Below are 21,018 nucleotides of genomic sequence, written 5' to 3'. Positions count from 1 at the left end.
CACCGTGCTGCCCAAGTCCCCGCCCCCCCGAGCGCCGTGCCGCCTAAGCCTCCCATCCTTCCCGAGCACCGCGCTGCCCAAGTCGCCATCCCTCTGAGTGTCGCGTCACGCCGCCCAAGTCCCCGCCCCCCCGAGCGCCGTGCCGCCTAAGCCCCCCACCCCTCCCGAGCATCGCGTCGTGCTGCCCAAGTCCCCGCCCCTCCGAGCGTTGCGTCACACCGCCCAAGCCCCCCACCCCTCCCGAGCACCGCCCGGCCCTGCCCAAGTCCCCGCCCCTCCGAGCGTCGCGTCACACCGCCCAAGCCCCCCACCCCTCCCGAGCACCGCACTGCACTGCCCAAGTCCCTGCCCCCCCCGAGCGTCGTGTCGCCCAAGCCCCCCGCCCCTCCCGAGCACCGCACCATGCCACCCAAGTCCCCACCCACCCGAGCGCCATGTCGCCTAAGCCTCCCACCCCTCCCAAGCACTGCACCGCACCGCCCAAGTCCCTGCCCCCCGAGTGTCGCACCGCCCAAATCCCCGCTCCCCGAGTGTCGCGTCGCATCGTGCCACCTAAGCCCCCGCCCCCCCCCGAGCGCCATGTCGCCTAAGCCCCCCACCCCTCCTGAGCACCGCACCGCGCCGCCCAAGTCCCTGCCCCCCCGAGCGTCGCGTCACGCCGCCCAAGTCCCCGCCCCCCCCCCGAGCGTCACGCCGCGCCGCCCAAGTCCCGCCCCCTCCCCCCCAGTGCTGCCCGGCCAAACCAAAAAAAACAAAAATAAACCCCGAGCGCCGCCTCGTCCCAAGGTGCCGCCCCAAGCACATGCTTGGTAGGCTGGTGTCTGGAGCCGGCCCTGGTACCAAGTGCACAAAGAGCAGAGAAGAATGTTATTTTGAGGGCAGATTTCATGGCAAATTGAACTCTGGGTAGATTTGTGAGGTAGTTTGTAACTATTAAGGGGAACCAAAATTTAAAAAGGCTTTTCTCAAACAAGTTAAGTAACCTTCATATTGTAAAAACAACAAGGAGTCCTTGTGGCACCTTAGAGACTAACAAATTTATTTGGGCATAAGCTTTCGTGGGCTAGAACCCACTTCATCAGATGCATGGAGTGAAAAATACAGGAGCAGGTATAAATACATGAAAGGATGGGAGTTGCCTTACCAAGTGTGAGGTCAGTCTAATGAGACAATTCACTTAACAGCAGGATACCAAGGGAGGAAAAATAACTTTTGAAGTGGTAATGAGAGTGGCCCATTTCAGACAGTTGACAAGAAGGTGCGAGTAACAGTGGTGGGGGGGGAATTAGTATTAGGGAAAATAGGTTTAGGTTTTGTAATGACCCAACCACTCCCAGTCTTTATTCAGGCCTAATCTGATGGTGTCCAGTTTGCAAATTAATTCCAGTTCTGCAGTTTCATGTTGGTGTTGTTTTTGAATTTTTTTTGTTGAAGAATTGCCACTTTTAGGTCTGTTACTGAGTGACCAGAGAGACTGAAGTGTTCTCCTACTGGTTTTTGAATGTTATGATTCCTGATGTCAGATTTGTGTCCATTTATTCTTTTGTGTACACTGTCCGGTTTGGCCAATGTACATAGCAGAGGGGCATTGCTGGCACATGATGGCATATATCACATTGATAGATGTGCAGGTGAACGAGCCCCTGATGGTGTGGCTGATGTGATTAGGTCCTATGATGGTGTCCCTTGAATAGATATGTGGACAGAGTTGGCACCAGGGTTTGTTGCAGGGTTTGGTTCCTGGGTTGGTGTTTTTGTTGTGTGGTGTGTAGTTGCTGGTAAGTATTTGCTTCAGGCTCGGGGGTTGTCTGTAAGTGAGGACTGGCCTGTCTCCCAAGGTCTGTGAGAGTGAGGGATCCTCCTTCAGGATAGGTTTTAGATCTTTGATGGTGCGCTGGAGAGGTTTTAATTGGGGGCTGTAGGTGACGGCTAGTGGCGTTCTGTTACTTTCTTTGTTGGGCCTGTCTTGTAGTAGGTGACTTCTGGGTACCCTTCTTGCTCTGTCAATCTGTTTCTTCACTTCACCAGGTGAGTATTGTAATTTTAAGAATGCTTGATAGGGATCCTGTAGGTGTTTGTCTCTGTCTGACGGATCAGAGCAAATGCAGTTGTATCTTAGAGGTTGGCTGTAGACAATGGATCGTGTGATGTCGTCTGGATGAAAGCTGGAGGCATGTAGGTAATTATAGCCATCAGTAGGTTTCCGGTATAGGATGGTGTTTATCTGACCATCGCTTATTAGCCCTGTAGTGCCTAGGAAGTGGACCTCTTGTGTGGATTGTTCCAGCCTGAAGTGGATGGTGGGGTGGAAATTGTTGAAATCTTGGTGGAATTCCTCAAGGGCCGCCTTCCTTTGGGTCCAGATGATGAAGATGTCATCAATGTAGTGCAAGTAGAGTAGGGGTGTGAGGGGACGAGAGCTGAGGAAGCATTGTTCTAAGTCAACAATAAAAATGTTGGCATATTATGGGGCTATAGCAGTCCCGCTGGCTTGAAGATATAAATTGTCCCCAAATCTGAAATAGTTGTGGGTGAGGACAAAGTCACAAATTTCAGCCACTAGGTTTGCCGTGATGGTATCGAGGATGCTATTCCTGATGGCTTGTAGTCCATCTTTGTGTGGAATGTTGGTGTAGAGAGCTTCTACATCCATAGTGTCTAGGATGGTGTTTTCAGGAAGATCACCAATGGATTGTAGTTTCCTCAGGAAGTCAGTGGTGTCTCGAAGATAGCTGGGAGTGCTGGTAGCATAGGGCCTGAGGAGAGAGTCTACATAGCCAGGTAATCCTGCAGTCAGGGTGCCAATGCCTGAGATGATGGGGCGTCCAGGGTTACCAGGTTTATAGATTTTGGGTAGCAGATAGAATACCCCTGGTTGGGGCTCTAGGGGTGCGTCAGTGTAGATTTGTTCCTGTGCTTCTTTAGGGAGTTTCTTGAGCAGACAGTGTAGTTTCTTTTGGTAATCCTCAGTGGGGTCAGAGGGTAATGGCCTGTAGAATGTGGGGTCAGAGAATTGTCTAGCAGCCTCTTGTTCATATTCCAACCTATTCATGATGACTGCAGCACCCCCTTTGTCAACATTTTTTGTTATGATGTCAGAGTTGTTTCTGAGGCTGTGGATTGCGTTGTTCTGCATAGCTGAGGTTATGGGGCAAGTTGATGTTGCTTTTCTTCAATTTCAGCTCATGCATGTCGGCGGAAGCACTCTATGTAGAAATACTGTAGTGGCTCCCATTCTGTGTGAATATGTGTTACACCCCTTTTTGCTTCTAGGTTCCTTGACTAGGCCTTTCTCTTGCCAATAGGATGGAGCAGTGTGTCCCCACCAAGGTCCTGATCCAAAGCACATTGAAGTCAATGGAAAAGACCCCCTTCAGTTTCAATTGGTTTTGGATCAGTCCCTTAGAGCCATTTCAATTTCTGCAAAATCTTATCCAGTGCTCTCAAGGAGGTTTCTCTCAATAAGTACTGGTCCTGTTATAGGGTGGCAGAACAGTGGAGGGCAGTTTCCCTGCTGCCAGACATTTCACCCTGTGCTGATGCTTTGAGTACATTCAGATGGGAAATTCTGAGAACAATCGGATGACTCGTGCTTGGGTTTATTTTTTTAAGATTTGAAAGTATCCAGCGAGATGCCTTTAATTTTTATTCTAGATAGGAACTTTATTTTTATATTTTTACAAAAATTAGAAACAGCTTGTGCTTAGCTTCAGCTGCTCAGCCTTTGCCAGCCAAAATCCAACTGCAGCTGATCTGGGTAGTGTGAAGTGATGCTCCAAAGACATCTGGTACCACATGGTTGAATTATGCCACATGCTTGCGCAGTTACTTAGCTGCATGAGGTTGACAACAAACAGTTATTGTAGAACAGATCCTGGTTTTTCAGAAGCAGATAAAAGCAGTTTTTTGCAGATAGTTTGAAAATGAGTTAGGATTATACACTATATAATGCATTAAAATATTTCATAACATCTATTCTTTTCTTTTTTGTGACATATCTTGTTAAAAACAAACTCTGGATTACTTTTATATAGAGAAATGTGTTAGGGAGATATAGGTAAAAATGAATAGCAAAAAACTTCTTTTTGACCCTTCTCTATTCTTTGGGATTGTGAGAGGGTCCTCTCTCTTACGTGCTTAGTTCTGCCAGCCTCGATAATGCCAAATCCCATTTTCAAATGATTTGTGAATCTTTTTTTGTTGGGTTGAAGCAAGAGGAAGGAATCTTTAGTCATGGAAAGAAGGTTATGCTCATAGGAGGGAAAACTAAAGTTCTGTTGCACTTTGCTGCATTGCTCTGTGCTGTTAATGCTAATGTTCTCTTCCCTTCACTTTTCTCCCTTTTTAGCTCTTGCATCTGGTGGCTCTCTTCCAATAACATCACTGGATGCAACTGGGAACTTAGTGTTTGCCAATGCTGGAGGTACTCCTAACATCGTCACTGCCCCGTTGTTCCTGAACCCTCAGAACCTTTCTCTGCTCACCAGCAACCCAGTTAGCTTGGTCTCTGCAGCTGCCGCCTCCGCAGGGGCCTCTGGACCAGTCGCCAGCCTTCATGCCACCTCCACCTCAGCTGAGTCCATCCAGAACTCTCTCTTCACAGTGGCCTCTGCCAGTGGGGCCACTTCCACCACCACTACTGCCTCCAAGGCACAGTGAGCCGGGCTGAGCTGTGCTACCACCAGCCTGTTTCACTCTGCAGTGGGATTGGCTGCCAGCTGGGTTTATAAACTGAAAAATGTGATCGGCTTCCTCTCGCCATGTTGCTGGGGACAAGGGAGAGAGACGGAAAATATAAAAACAAAACAGGAAGGATTTAAAGCTGGGACAGACATTTGCCTAATTTTATAATAAACACTGTCTTTTCAGGATCGCTTCATGGATCGGAGAGCTTTCTAACCAAAAATGTAAAAAAACAAAAAACAAAAAAAACAAAAAAAAAGTGAAAGGACTACTTATCATTTCCAGCAGTCACAATGACAAGTTAAGGTGGGTTATCAACTCAAACATAGGAAGGGGATTTCTTAGTTCTTTTGGTCTAAATATCTTTTTTTTTTTTTTTAATTATCATTTTATAGGTCTGTTGTACAGGCCGTTATGTCATACAAGGTGTTTATAATCGTATCAATCGTGTTGGGGGTTCCTTTCTTAACTGGTACAATTTAGGCAGGCCTGTATTACTGGTGTATCTCTATTATTATTATGGTTATTATTATTATTATTATTATTTTTATATATATGGTTTGGATGCATTTGTCTTTGCTCCTGGATTGTTTTCAGTGAGCTCCCACACCATGAGGAGGGGGGAGAGAGAGAGGGGAACATAAGGAGGCTTTCTGTCCTAATCTCCTGGGAGCGTTCCTCAGTTTCCTCATCCTTGAACTTGTTTTACAGTGACTTATCCAGAGGTATCAAGAGAGAGATCATTTTCACCACTTTTGCAGGAATCTCGGTGTAGAGGCAGCAAGTTGTGTGCAAACCTCCAGGCTAGTCTGTGCTTTTGTGGTGAGGGAGGTAGAGAGAACTTCTATACTGCAGCTCTCCTTCACCCAACTACTTAGGCTAAAGAGCCAAATTTTGCTCTAAGTTGCATGTGCATTGCTCGTATTGACGTCAGAGAGCAGGATTTGGCACTTAGAGCCCAATCTATTTCAGACACCTGTTTTGGTGGTTCTCCTGTATTGTTAGGATTTTGCCCCTTTAAAAAAAAAAAATCCTAGAAATGCAAAGTTACCTGAGGACGCCAATATCACTAATATCTAAAGGCATCCACAGTCCAAGCTTCCTACCAACTAACTTGGTACAGGATTTTGAAAGGTGAAACTGGCTTCTCTAATCAAAGGAATATTCCTTTGCATGTTTTTTGTTGTGTACAGGGAGCTGCATTGGAACAGTTTTCCATTGTCAAGTGCTTCTATCTACAGGGATAGATGTCAGGTCTATTGGAACAGAAGTTGCTGCCAATTTCATGCCCACACAACCGTAAGAAAGCACTGTTGGCTTCCTTGCGCCTTTGTTCTGTTTGAAATAACTTGTAGGTTTCTTCACCACCACCTTACTTGGTGCTTTGGAAATAGAAGACAGTGACCAATCAGCTGGAATTGTCCAGCCTGATGTGGGAAATAGCACCAATCTAGTCAATGCTGGGACTTTGCACACATCTTGGTGTTCTCGTGTGGTCTCTGAAGAGTGATGTTACTACCTTGATCAAAATGGCAATAAGCATCTCGGACTAGAGACTCAGTGTTGGCTTGCTGACATAGCTGTGTTTCCAGGGTTGTTTCCAATCCACATAGCAAGGAGCATTTGAGAACAGAGAGCTTATGAGAATGGATGAGGAAGAATAGTGGGTTTCCAGAGGTTAGTGATGTATATTCTTTAATATATCAATCGAGTATTTGAACCAAAAAGATTTCTGAAGAGAAGACTGGATCGCTGCAGTGCAGTTCACTTTGAACTTTCCATTCCTGTTGGATTTAAAAGTTTCTGCCATGTGTTTAAAACACATTTACACTCAGCTAGGGGAAGGTGTCACAAGTGCCCTCTCTGGGTTTGGTTTGGTTTTTTTGGAGGGGGCGGGGGATGTCACCAGGGAGTTTCAGGATAGCAAGTTTATGCAGCAGTTCTGTTCACTTTTGCTGATTATCAGGAGGGATCTTGGAATCTCTCACCACCTGAGATCAATAAGACAGGAACTTAAACCCAACATACACTTTTGGGTCTGTGACCCAAGTGTGTGGGATTTACATTTATACTCAAATGGCAGAAACTCTTATCTCTTCTTCCCCTCATGTTTTTCTCTGTTCACGTCTAACTCTCTCTCCACCTTCCTGTTTCATAGATTATTTAAGATAATTATCCATGAGATTTCAAAACTAGTGAACTGCAAGCAGGGAAACTAACAAATGTCCGTCCACCATTTTTAATGTGTTCTTTGATTTTTTTTGTTTTGTTTTTTAAAACTAAGCTTGAACCAAAGTCAATTTCTAGCAAGCTGCTGTACTAATGGACTAGTTTGTATAAGTGCAGTTCAGACGCAGAGGCGCGATAGATGCTACTGACAATTTCTTTTTCATTTGTCTTGTTTTTTATTAATTTTATATAAAAGTTGCTGCTTGTTTTAATCTGTTTTGGGGGGGGGATTGATAATTTGTATATCCTTGGGGCAGACTCTTAACTTGATTTTTTTTTAAATAGGTTTTTTTGTTTGTTTGTTTGTTTGTTTGGTGTGTAAATAGAATGGCAATGTCAGGTGATTACTAATCCAAGTGGTCCCCCACTCCTCCACCCTACCAGTTAAATAAATCTAAATATTCTGGTGTGACTGAAGTCTCTGTGACTTCAGTCTGTGGAGAAGATTTTAGGGCTATGAATAATATAGAATATAAATTGCTCATAGTGTAACAGCTTTGGAGCAGTAAAAGGTATAGATGGGTATGATTCAGGGAGGGAGAAGTGGAAGAGGAGATGCTGGTTACCCACTATGTTGGTCTAGAGGCCATAGCATTGACTATAGTTTCTACCAAAGGAAATATCAGTCCCATGGGACTTGTAGTCAGCCAAGTAAGAGGGCAGGAAATGCTGAAGCTACAATGCTTGCACTTGGGTCTGAAAATTCCCAGTCACCTTCAGACACTCGTAAAAGTAAAATTTACCAAGAGCCTTTTTGTTAAAGGGCATTTGGATGATATCCTCTCCACTGTATCCTCTATTTTCTGATGGATCTGAGACTGTGGGGTGGGTCCTGTGCATTTATCTAGGAAATACAAAGAATGTGGGCCTTAAATCAGCATCAAAACCTCTCTCCACAGTTCAAAGGGACTGTGCCATCGGTTGTCTGGATGATTTTTAACTTACCATTCTTGTTGGTTTGTGGTTGAGAGGGGGGTGTGATGCATACATATCTGGAACACTAATGCAGCTTGGATGGTTATTTATTATAAACAAATTGATTTTTCCTGATTCCTTTTTCACTGGTCACATGGCTTTGGTGTGAGCACCTTAAATTCTCCCTCCCTCATCCTCTGCTACCCAATCACCCTCTAAGGGGCCCAGACTCCAGAGAGCTTCTTAGTGGTCTTTTCTGAAAGAAACTGGAAACTTTAAGTAGCCACATGTCCAGGGAGGTTTGGCTGAAATGCTCTTCTTTTTGCCCTGGGGAACTGGCAGTAGATTATCATATCCTACCACACCCTCCACTTCCCCCCCCCCATTGGCTCAAGCCCAGTGTGTTTTTATTTCCTATCATAACATGTCAACATCTGATTGTAGCTCTTTTGTTCAGTTGATCTGCCTGGACCCTGCTCCTCACTGGTAGTATTGTTTCCTCTTGTGAACATTGGTCACCTCTACTATTTTAGTTAAAGGAGAGAGGAGAAGAACCCAGAGATGAGGTTGCAGCGGAATTATATTTGCCTAGTAAGACTATACATGCACAGTCTTTCAGAACTTGAGATGGATGAATGATCGGGTATTGGAATGTAGTGGAAATTGCTGTTTTAAACCTTGATCATGACTGCAACAGAAACTGAAGTGTCTACAAGGAGATTCAATAGTGATGGTGATATATGGACTTTGAGAATTAGAGACTGAAGATTTAAGGATTGGAGTGAAAAAGTATTGTCCCACAGATTCAAAAATTAGCCAACAGCGGCTGAGGGCATTATTTTGCAGTTGAGGTCACTTTTCCACCCCAAAGGACAATAGTTTACTCTTTATAATCCAAAAATACAAGTCCATATAGATGTCTTACCAAAAATGGTTTTCTTTTGCCCGCAAATGTCATAGTCCTTATCTTAAATCCATCACTGAGTGGACAAACTGTTCCTTTGTTGTTTTATGGGATTATCTCTGAGAATTTTGAATTCAATAGAATTTCACACACACAAATAACTAAATTGAAATAAAATCAAATCAGGCTTTGTTGGCCAGGGCCAGAAGAAATTCCTTAAAGCCCTTGTACATAGAAGGGAAAATTGCAAGTTATGTAGTGCATCTTTCTCTACCACAACTCCATAAAACTCCATATATGTAGGTGTCTGGGCTTGTTTTCTCATTTCCAAGCATATCTCATGGCAGGTAAAAGCTAGTGGGACAGACCAATTCACTTTATCATCTCCAAGGACAATTAGGATCTGTATATTAGGCCCGGGGAGGGACATATGTATGAAGATACACACGAAATAAAGACCTTCCCAAAAAAGATATGGAGAAGGGGAAACGCACAAATGTTTCGTCAGGAAAAAGTCTTAAACGGTGGTGGTCATGTGAATTTTGGTAGAGAACTCATTCAGGTTTGGTTCAGACAAATCTGACCCACCCAGTTGACCTCTGCCCCAGTAGTTAGGGGATGAAAGATTCATGTGCTGTTCACACACATGCACATACTCACCCTTAGATGGAGTCTCCTGACAAATGTGAATTTTGTGAGGAATCCTAAGCCAGTTAAAATATTAGTTTCTTTACTGACTTGTTACCTAGTGTATATGCAGGAATGCTACATATAATATGCATGTATGTGTATGTATACACATGCCCTATACCAGTTAGTACTGAGATATACTCCTTACATAAGAAAAATCCAGGTTTATAATAGTTTTGTATCATACTCAGAGCCTAAGTACAATATAGTTTACATTTAAAAAATTGTTTTAATTGGGAGACTCTTGACAACACATCATTGCCCCAGACCTACTCAAACAAATCCTCTGCCTTCAATAAGTAAAGTCACACAAATTAATTAAAAGCCATATCCGACCCCAAAAACCACTTTGCCATGAAGTCCATAACACTTGCGCTCTGATGGACTATCAGTGGGAACACAATGGAAAGTAGAGGGTCCTCATATGAAAATGCTCTGCTGGTAATACTGGACATCTGTGTTCAAGTCACTAATAAAACCATCCACCAGATTTTAACAGTTGTGATAGAGCCCAGAAATGGAGACATTCTCTTCTGTAATTTGAATTGCATATTCTTGTAGGCTTCAAAAATTACAGCTTTAAATTTAATCTGGAAGTGAACTGGCTGTTATGGCCATAATGGAGAGATTTCTAAAGAAAACATTCAGGATGTATGTAATATATATGTTAACTTACTTGGAAATGCATTTCATCATTTGTTACCCCTTTTGGGTAACAAATCTTGATCTCAACAGATGTAGGAACAATATATGAACTCATGTTATAATGGCCTTCCATTTGTGTTGATTGAGCATTCCACTGCCCCTCCACCCTCATCCCTTTCTTGATCTTCTTCCCCATATAGCGTGGGAGGGAGGTTTTTTTAGTCTATAGATTAAATGAAAACAAAATGTAACTTGGATCTATGGGTGGTGTCTTTCCAATGGACTTCTTAAACATCAAAATAACTTGGGCAACTTAAAAAAAATAAAAAAGGAATAAGAGACTCTCCTTGTGCTCAGGGGGCAACAGAGGAGTGTGTCTGTTACCAAAACAACTTGAGAGAATTCTCCCTGCACATCAGTAACAATGATTAGGTCAGTGATAGTGATTTCCTGTTCACTGCTACTATTATGAAGAACATCACTGAAGAGTTAGATTTTTGTTGTTCCTCTGTTGGTTTAAGTAGAAGGTACCCAGCAGTCCACTGGAGCAGATTCCATTTTTCCTCCCGATTGAGGTGTTGAAAGTGCAGAATTGCTAAGTCCTCTGTGAAGCATATTCTTGGAGTAGAGTAACTAACATTCAATAAAACAAAGACCATTTTTTTCATAAAACAGAACATCTTAGCTCCATTGCAGCTGGAGCCATATAATGGAGGCATAATTAAAACTACTTCTAATTTACCTTAATTGTCAACGCCTAATATTTTACTAAATAAAATTGTTCTCTTTCCAATTTGAAACCTTACTTTACAAAATTGTCAGAAAGGAGCTCTTTTTGTAATGGAAATAGAGGCTTTGGGACAGACTAAATACTACATCAGATCCTAGCTATTGATGACATTTGGTTCAAAAAATTCCATTTCCAATTATCTTATGGTTATCTTTGGGCAAAATCCCAAATGTAAACTCTTAACATGTCCATTTAACTGTGTTAGAGCCAGTTAAACTGAATTCTACTGTCTTGAGGAAGAATAGGATTATCTTAAGTTTGTATGTATGTGTGTGTACACACACACACACACACACACACATATTGAAAATAAATTTAGTTCTGGCTTATATACTTATAGACTGGACATTATCAAAGGAGGAATCTGACTGGTTGATGAATACATCTATTATATAGTTATTGATCTGTAACCAGCCTGCTCTGGGTCTGTTGCCAGTTGTTACAAAAATATGACCCAGAAAGTTGTTAAAACAATTCACAGTTCAGGAAGTTCAGTTGCACTGGTTCTGCTCCTTAGAGGAGTCAAAATCAACTCCCATTGATGTCAGTAGGAGTCTCCCTTGCCTCCACTGGGAGTTGGATCAGATCATAGAGTGCCTTAGGCACTTGACAATGGATCTCCTATCTTACAGAGCATTTCACATGCATATGTCCTTGGCACAACCACTCTTCTTTTTGTGTATTGTTAAGATAAAGGCATTGCATGTGGATATAGTGTCATCTGCTCCTTTTTCTAATCTAACGCAAATCTGTTGTTTGTTTGACTCATGATTTGCAAATTATGTTCAGTATCTTATGTATTGCCACCCATTCAGAATAGGATCAGATTCCATAAACCTAAAAGCAGTTTACGTCAAAGAGCATTGGAAGGAATGAAATGTCTATACACGTGCATGCACCCATATAACTATACACACGGACAGTACAATATAAAAACATGATTGTTCTCTTCTGACTTTCATCATCAACAAGGAGGATAAATGGACTAATTACCGCTTCCTGTGTGACTCTATCCTGTCTATGATTAAGGTGATAATAGAGTTGAGTCTTCATGTATTCTTCCTATCAGTTTGGTATGTACACACACACCTACTTTCATCCCTAGTCAGTACAATTCAGATGTCAATCTGATTGCATACTTGTACTAATCCAACTCTGTCCTCCTTTTTCTTTCTCTCATATGCATACTCATACCATGAATGAACAGACTACTCTTTCATTCATTCCCTTGGGACTCCATCTGGAGGGTTTTAGAGACTGCAGTGGAACTACAGATAGTTTTGTCCTTGGGGAAGAGAGAGTGGTTTGACAGAATAGATTGGTGTGGTCAGGTATGTCAAACACACCAGATATGGCTTTTCTGACTAAATTTCTGTTCATGGAGCATCTCCTGGGCTTTATGCCAATACTCCCTGCAAAGCATGCTTTGCTTGGGTGAATCTCCTTGGGAGACATTTCAGTTCCTGTCCCTGAGTAAGTGGAGGGTCCCCAACTGGAATAATCTGGGTCCCACTCCTGCCCTTCCCTCCCCTTCCTTCAGTAAGAGGTAGCACCACAGAGCTGTGAGAACAATGCTTGTGGGTAGCAGCTGGCTTCTGGCACCTTCATAAAATACCTCAGCATAGCTTAGCATTGTCACATAACTGGTTTTAAACTGAAAAATCAGAAGAGAAAAACAAACTTTATAAATAGTGGAGATAATTCTAGCTGTAGAGTTTAGTTGAACTGATGTTTGTTATGATTGATAAACATGATTATGCTGTATGTATTTGAGATCCTGTTGATAGGTTACAACTTTATAGGGTTGGGTGGGGGTGGGTGGATGTTGGGTGGGGGCGGAGCGAAGGGAGTTGACTCTGTTAGAAGGAAAATGTTGCTCATGAATTTTTTTCCTTGTATCTGTCTTGCCAAAGGAAACATTTTGTTGCTCCTGGGTTTGGGATTGTTGTTTGGTTGGTTTATCTGTGGTCTAATCTGCAGCACAGCACATGATGGCATGCAGGTTACTGATTGGGTGGCTGTTCAGGGTCCTTTAGGTGCACACATGCTTTCCCCTCCCTCCCTGCCTTTTCCTTATGAATAATAAGGGCCCTTGTAGGGATCTAAAGATTAGGCAAGGTGTGTATATATTGGGAGCTTGGGGGAGAGGAGATGGTTATATTCAGCCCAGGTATAAATCCATTTTAGCCAGTGGTGTTGCACCAGGGCTGAATTGGGGCCATGGCATTTAAGTTTGGGAAAGAGAGAACAGTTGTTGCATCTTAATCTAACTGAGAGAGAAAAAATGAAACAGGTTCCTTTTATCCCCCTTGTCTTGTTACTGAATGTAGGGCTTGTAGTGCTTGATAATAAGTGGAAAACTTTTTAAACACTTCCTTTTCTAATAGCAATGCTAATCCTGTCTAGACCAAAAACTACAAAAGAAAAACCAAACTGAGAAGTGAAAGCTAACCTGCTCCTAACACCTGGCTGGTGTACCTGAAAGGATCGAAATACTGTGAGTCAATCTGGGGGGAGGGGTGTTTGGGGAGGAGGGAGGTGCATTCCTCTCATGGTGTTTGTCTTGGCTTTGGGGTGGGACTACTGGGGGAAGTGGTGTTGACTTGGGAGGGATTCCTAGCCTCTTCCATCCTGACTTCAAGGCATCCCTTCCATTGTTCCGACTTCCCTGCGGGGGCGGGGGCAGGGGGAGATGAGGAGGTGAGTGAGCGAGTGAGTTTTTGAGTGGTTGTGTGGATCTAAAGAGCTGAATTTCCAAGGAGCTCAGAGCTCCATTGGGATGGGAAAATTTCCAATGGCTTGGTAGAGAACCAAAGGCACTGATGAGTCGTCAGCTCTGCTGTTGTCAGAGCAGATAAGAGGAAAAGCTGGGCCTTTTTCGCGCTTTGGGTGGATGTCCCTTTCTGTAAGGATCTCGTCTCCTATGGGTGTTGCCGCCTTTTTGTGCACAGGGATGTTTTGGCTCTGTGAGGACAAACTGCATATGGGGATTGCTCAGTGCAGCAGCCTAGGTCTCAGCTACTGCTGGAAATAGGAAAAACTGTTTCTTCCCTTCAAATATTGAAGCAGTGGTACCAAGGTCAGAGTCCCTTCCAACATCTTGCATGTGTTGTCTTTCTCTTCTGAAGATGGGGGACCCAGGAAACTCCTTTCTTTACTCCCCAAAATAGCCATGTACATTGTCATGTATTGTGCTATTGGGTTGAGTTGTTTTATCAGTGAACCTTGTGAAGAAAGGGAAAGGGTGGAAAATAGATGAATTGTCCAGCTACTCTTCCTCCGGAAACCAATCGGGTTGCAGAACTTCACTGAAAGCTTTACTAATAGAATTGTTGTTCTGACATTATGTAAAAGTGGTATTAATATTGTGTGACTTTTCAAAGAGCTAGATAGATTTATAGGTAGGTAATAGGGATATTGAAGAAATGACTTCTCAATTATAAGAGCACTTGGAACAAAAGATGTGGAAAACAAGGTGTGCTTTAAGGTAAACAAATCTGAGGAAGGAAATGAAACAACCTGGGCGAGGGAAGGGAGGGTGATATCCTTTGGGATTCCTTAGTGCTATTGAGTTGTTCTGCCCCAGGACTGGAGCACCCCCTCTGCCTTATTTCATCTCTCTACCAAACAAGACATTGTCAAATAGCTCAGGCCAAAAATGTAATTTACCTTAAAATTGTTCTAGTCTGCTGGGGAATTTTTCCCTCCAGAGTTTTATATAGACGATAAAATAATGTTGACTCCTCCACTCTGTCCCCAAGAACTAACCTCCTCCTTCTCCTCCCCCAAAATTCTCAATCTAGTATTGTTGGACCCACTAAAATTATGTATTGCCCCCTGCTGATTTTTTGTAGCAACATCTAGCTAACAAACATTGTTCTCTGAGCTGTGCTAATGTTATGGATGGTGCTGGCATGCTAAGGTGCTATAGAAATCCTAAGTTATTAAACAAAGAGGATCCTGTTTTGGCTCCATCCAGGACACTGGAAACTATTTATGCCAAGTCATAAACCATGGAAATCACACAGCCCCCTTCAGAAATGAAAGCTCTTATAAAAATCAAACACAGCACCCTTGATAGTGTCCTTCAGAACAAGGCAGTTTAGATAAAAATCAGTCCTTCCCCATGGTCTCCCTCACTGTGTTGGTCCTGGTGCCTTCTTTGCACAAGTGAGCCGAAGGATGAAATCTCAGCAAGCTGAGACACCTATACAGACTCATCGCCCAGCTCTGCTACTTTTTGAGAACTGGGAGCAGGATTGGCCCCTCGTTTTGCAACAGGGAGAGGAAAGGGGTGCTACAGAACTGCCCGCCATTGGTTTGGAGTAATGTGAATAGGGCAATTCTGATGGAGGGGCAAGTGCTGATCACCTTGGAGAGCATCACGTGCCCACTGTCTATCGGAAAGATCAGTGCAGTAGCCATCCCCAGGCCTGCCAGTGCTGCTGTTGTTCCATTTCCTTCCTCTGCAGTAGTGTCTAAGGCTAGGTGTGAGTAGGTGTGGGGTGTTTATCCGCCACAGGTACAGGAGCTGTCGTATACCTCATTTCTAACTCGTAACTGAGTAACTTGCTTTAACTTTCTCCAAACCCTACAGAGTTGCCAAGTCTGCCCTCCCTCCCTTGATTAACGTTGAACTCTGGCATATAGCAGCCCGTGACCTGCAACCTGGGGAGTGACCCCCTAAAGCCTCTGAATGTTGCTGCTTAAAAGCTACTGCAAAATGAGGGCAAATTGCAATCTTATCCTATTTCTTTTGGTTACAAGGGGTCCTCTCGATTAGTCTGAATATCCAAAGGCACCCTCCCTCCAATCCGTGCATGAAACGTCCACAACTGCCTTTCCCCGCTCTCCTGGTGTCAGGACTACACTGAAACTCCAGGGCCAGGCAGGTCCCTGAAGGCGTCTTTCAGCTGAGTGCTGCGCACACACTACTCATCCTTTTTGGAAAAAAAAAAAAAAAAGGACCAAAAAAGAAAATTCTTCAAATATTTAATTTTCTTCTTTATTATTTGACAATCTTGTATCCCCCGGGCTGTCCAGACGCTGCATCCTTGATCCCTTCCACCTTTACTTTGAATGTAGTTCCTCCACCCCCATGGGAAAGAGAAGCTTTGACAGGTCACGATGCGCTGCTATAAGCCGGGGGGCGGTTTCTTTGTTTTGTTTTGTTCTTTTAAAATTTCCAGCCAAAACCAAAGATTTCCTAATGATTGTATAAACTCAAAACAAACAAACAAACCAAAGACAAAGGGGCGTCTTCAGCAATCCCATCTGGGAGGCCAGCCCTGGTAGAGGAGGAAGGGGTTCCTAGCAGACTGCTAAAGTGGAATGCCTGGCTTCCCATGGCCTGACACTGTGTGACTCTTCCACAGCAAAGTGGACTCAATCTGAGCCAGGCAATTTCCATCCCACCCTTTGCTAATGTGTTGTGGAGGAAACTTGCTCTTTAAGCTCACAGAAACCAGGGTGCAGCCACTGGGGGAGGTGGGTTGGGAGAGCAGATGAGTTGCTGCAGCCAATGGGACTCCACAGATTGGTTGAGAAGCTGAAGACATTGGTGCATGATTGGCTGCTCTGATAGGTGCTTTAACCCTTTGGGGGCTGGGTGATGATGATTAATACACGCTGAGGTGCACTTCTGAGCTTTTCTCCCCCTCCCCTCCCCCCCGCCACGTAACTGCTTGGAAGAGGCTGTCCTGTTGTGAGAAATCTCTTGAAAGAAGAAAAAAGCTTTTCATTTCTCCTCTAGCTTCTTTTTTTCTATATTTTTATTATTTTTGCAGCACCACTGTGCAACTATGCATTGTATTTCTCAACCTTTTATGCTAGGTAGATGCCTGTGACTTTTTAACTTTTGGGGGGGATTGCAAATGAAGGAACTTTATACATGGATCTTTTTAATCTCAGTTGACTGGGGGGTGTTTGGTTCTAGGGTCATACAAGCTCTATCCCAAAGCAAAATCCAAATGTTAATAATATTAGCCTGATGCAGATACCAAAGATAATTTCTTTCCTGCAGAACCTTAGACTTGTGTATTAAGTACGATTACCCAGCACTTGCATTAGTCTAACCTCAGTAATTCCAAAGCTTAGATGTATATTTTGGTATATTTCTGGGATATTAAAAGAATTGTCGTTTAAATTCTTGTTTGTTTCAGTGTAATGCTCTTAAAGTCATAGCATGGAGATAACTGAACTGTCCTATTCTTAGTAGTTTGAAATAATAGTATTTTTGTATGTTTTGGGTGTGTCTATGTATGTATTAACATAACAGTTTTCACTGCCTAGGTGTTCATAATTAAAAAGTTCTAAAGTGTACATAATATTCCATAATGAACTTCCACCAGACTGTCAATTTGGATTGCATTTTCACTGATTGCCATTCCCAGCTGGGATTCCTTATTTCTTTTTTAAGGAGACAGCATCCTTAATGTTTCTAAAGATCTGAATTTATTTTTTACATAACTGGGTCAAAGGGTGTTTTCTTTTTTTTTCTTCCTGGGGGGCCGGGGGGGTTGCAAGATTTATTTAAGAAAAATCTTGGAAGCATGTTAGTTTGAAAACATCAGTTGGAATTTGGGAAAAAATGTTTCTGCTGAAGCTGGCCAATAGTTTTTGATGAAGCAATGAGTTGTGATTAGCCTGGGCGGGAGGGGATCCTTTTATGCATCTCTTCAGCCAAAGATAAATTTGCAGTCTGGGTGTTAACCCTTTTTCTCACCTCTCCTCCTATACTATCACTTGTACACCTGGTGTCAGCTGAACACTTGAAGTCAGGGACCTTAATGCGATACTTGTACCCAGGTGAAATACATTCTCATCTGGTCTTGAGACTGAAATGTGAAAGACCCCTATGATTTTGAAACTAATTGACATCTTTTTCTTGATGGGGGGATAAAAGGGATGCTGTTTCTTTAAAGATGCCTTTTATTTTTTTCCCAGTGGCTGCCTGCAGGTGGCTGTAGGCATTGAGAGATTGTGTAGATTACAGTGAATCAGGATGAAATGGTAGATTTTGTGTAGATGCATTTGTCTGCTGTAATTTTTTATATATATTAAACTTACTGTAACTGTACAGTTCATTTCTGTTGTAAACATCATTAAACCATTTTCCAAGTGTTTTAACATGTATGTACTTGTTTGTGGTTTTTAAATACATCAATAGTTGGAGGGCAAAAATCTCCTTAGTTCTGTTCCTCAGATCCATCAAGCTGGTCCTGAGAGATGTTCCCTCTTGCTATTTGTCAGTTGTGCCAAACAGATTGCAGGTGATCAGCTCTCATTGAGAAGCTTTTGCTCTGCCACCATTGCATTGTCCACTCTTCTTTTCTAAAAGAGAAGCAGCAGCCTGGGTTGTCTTCTTGGGACTGTGGACAAAGGTTCTTGAATGTAAAGACTGAATTTGGAAAATAGGAAAGGATGTAATTACCATGTGTGTAACACCAGAGCCAGCCTCTCCCGCAAAAGCCAGTTTGTTAGTTTTCAAACCACCTTGCATGTTCGATGCCTTGCGAGTCCTGGAAGAAATACTAGAGGGAACTTCTGAGAGCCAACATCCTCTCACAGCTAGAGACAGCATAAAGGGAAACTTTCTCGTTAACTCCCCCAGATTAGTGGTTGTCTTATTCCCTAGCCACCTATGAGATTTTTTTAATATGAAACTCTAGGCTTTACTGCCCTATAGCTGTTAGGTCCTAGCTTATTTGTGTTGTATAGAACAATTTCTTTTTGGCAGTTGTAGACTCAGTGTCTTCTAATTTCAGTGACTGGCAGCTTGGTCTTGTATTATGAAAGTATGAGTGTTTGATTGACCTTCTCTGTTTGTTATTTTAGCGGACACTCTAGCATATCCCCTTTACTCCATCTTTCCATGCCTCTAATCATTTTGTCTCACAACAAGAATAGTAAGTCCACAAATTTATATTTGAGAGAGCCCCCAGTGCCATGTTAAGGGGCTTGCCTACTGCCAGTATTTGTATTGATTTTAGAAACTATATAGTTCAGGTGGTACAAAAAAATGTGGTAGAACCACCAACCCCCCACTGCAGATGCATTTATATCACTCTAAAAAGGTGCTTATATTGGTATAGCTCATTTCAATAAGTTTACCTGTTTCTAAACCAATATCATTATTAAAGCAGTACAAAAAAGTTACCTACATACAGACCAGGCCTGAAGATTTCAGCAATACGTGGATGGCAGCCTTCCAGCACGTACTAACCTTGTCCAGCCTGGCTTAGTTTGACGTGACAATTGTGACTGTTCAGGTGGGTGCAGGCAGCTTTTGTGGCGGGAGAGCAACAGCAGGACTAGCACACAACTCAGTTAAACACATTTACACATCCATGGCTTTCCCATCCATTTTATTACCTCATCAAAAACCATCTGAATTGCTGAGCCACCATCACCTTTGCGTTGAATCTGTACTCCTCATCTTTAAAATTATCCTACCAGGTATTTAAAAATTCTTACTTTTCTTTCGGCTTTTGTACACTTTCCTCAGCAAAATACTCATCACTTGCTGGCATTGTTTTATATAACAGGAACATACTTCGGTGCTGTCTTTTAAGTGGGGGAGGAATAGCCCTTAAAAATTGTGTGGATTGAGCAATAGTGATGGAAGAGAGCGCTCAAGTTTTGGATTGTTGATTTAAAAAACTTCCCTTTTTAATTAAATTCCAACTTTCCCAGTGTTCTCGAGCATAATCTATGTGCTGCACCACTCCTGTTTTTACCATGGAACCTCGCCGGTAAAGGTGTCCTACGTTTCATATATTTCCATTAGCATTTCTGGATGCTGTCCGTGTGCTGCAAGAGCTGGTCACACTGGGATGTTATTTTCTTGATTGCTTGTTGCAGCCTAGCACTGAATCCTCCTCACACTGTCACGGTAGAGCCTGCTTTTAGCATTTGTCTTTCACTCTAGGAACGTGTCATCATTTACAGTAAGAACAGCTCTCCACAGCTAAAACCAACTTAGAAATAAAGCTAAATTTACAGCAGAAAAATATTGGAGCTAGACTGCCATAGTTATGCTGATGCAGATTAGCCTTCCTGTAGATAATACTGGGTGTAGCTATAGCACCTTCCTTTTGAGGACCTTAGAAGTGCTTTAGCCATAATTAAACGTCAACCACCTGTGAGGTGGGTATATGGGGTGTAGTTTTGGGGTTTTTTTTTAAATAGCCAGAGAAACTGGCTCAGTGAGGAGGAGGAAGAGAACCCAACGTCCTAGTCTCCTGCCCGACACTTGCTAGTATGAAACAGCCACTATCATTAGGAATAGTTTTACAGATATGTACATTTAAAAGCTAAAGCTTGAGATTGTATAGTTTTGAAGGGGGGAAGGGAGGAGGGGAACTAAATCCAGACTTGTCCTACTTGGTGCAACGAACCATGCATATGAAATTTGCAGTCCTGAAAAAATGGGTGTTGACTGAATGGCCTTTTTTGGATTGAAAATTGTTTCCCTTCTCTCCTCGCCCAAAGCATCTGGACTTCTCAGTCTTGCCCATCCACTGCACGAATGCCACTTAGTGAGGGGGCAATGGCTGCATCTGGAGGGCATCATATGTGTCCTTCGTTGCGGAGCTGAGTCCCTGAAAGAAGAAAGAGAGGGTAAGATGAATGAGGTAGACCTTGGACCAGTCGCCTGCCTTTAGTCTTGCCTGAAATGGGAAGCGGGTGTTCAGCACACTAATCTGTTCTGTAGCAGTGATGAGAGGCACTTGTTCAAATCACTACTTCCCTTGAAGATGAAAGGTCAATGGTTGTCAGTTACCCTTAAGGTAAGATGCATGCTGAATAGGGGTTAATGAAAAACATTGCTATAGCAACTCCTCCTGAAAGCTCACACAGTGCTTTACAGTACTAACCTCAGCAGCAGCACTTCCACTCACATAGTGGCTGTGTCTGAACAGCGAGCAGACGTGTCAGCTAGGTAGAGCTACACACTACAATAACCTATATCCAACTGAAAGTACATTCTGCCTGCCTAAATTTCCCTCTGTACTGACCCAAGTAAGAATTTGGGAAGGACATCTGAGTTTAACACCACCTCCTGCCACCAGCCTGGTGCATTTGGTATGGCAGCAGCACTGCAGCTGGAAGAGTACTCATCAATCCCTTTTTCCCCAGTTCAGTCCACCTCAACCCCTCT

General features: G+C 43.0%; 2 protein-coding genes across 4 annotated transcripts in view; one reads left to right on the top strand and one right to left on the bottom strand.

Annotated features, from left to right (window-relative positions):
• Positions 1–17,984, top strand: part of POU2F1 (POU class 2 homeobox 1) — a 235,728-nt gene extending 217,744 nt beyond the window's left edge. For both annotated transcript variants that reach the window (XM_045001982.1, XM_045001981.1), the window contains exons 16-17: positions 4,349–4,989; positions 13,263–17,984. In XM_045001982.1, the coding sequence (XP_044857917.1) occupies positions 4,349–4,659 (311 nt within the window). In that variant the 3' untranslated portion in view covers positions 4,660–4,989; positions 13,263–17,984. The remainder of the gene's footprint in view (positions 1–4,348; positions 4,990–13,262) is intronic.
• The window catches only part of CD247 (CD247 molecule), an 84,276-nt gene continuing 81,209 nt past the window's right edge, over positions 17,952–21,018 (bottom strand). For both annotated transcript variants that reach the window (XM_045001985.1, XM_045001984.1), the window contains exon 8: positions 17,952–20,458. In XM_045001985.1, the coding sequence (XP_044857920.1) occupies positions 20,393–20,458 (66 nt within the window). In that variant the 3' untranslated portion in view covers positions 17,952–20,392. The remainder of the gene's footprint in view (positions 20,459–21,018) is intronic.

The sequence above is a fragment of the Mauremys mutica genome, chromosome 1 (assembly GCF_020497125.1).
Source record: "Mauremys mutica isolate MM-2020 ecotype Southern chromosome 1, ASM2049712v1, whole genome shotgun sequence".
NCBI lineage: Eukaryota > Metazoa > Chordata > Testudines > Geoemydidae > Mauremys > Mauremys mutica.
The sequence above is the reverse complement of the archived record's forward strand: the minus strand, read 5'-3'. Positions and strand labels throughout refer to the sequence as shown.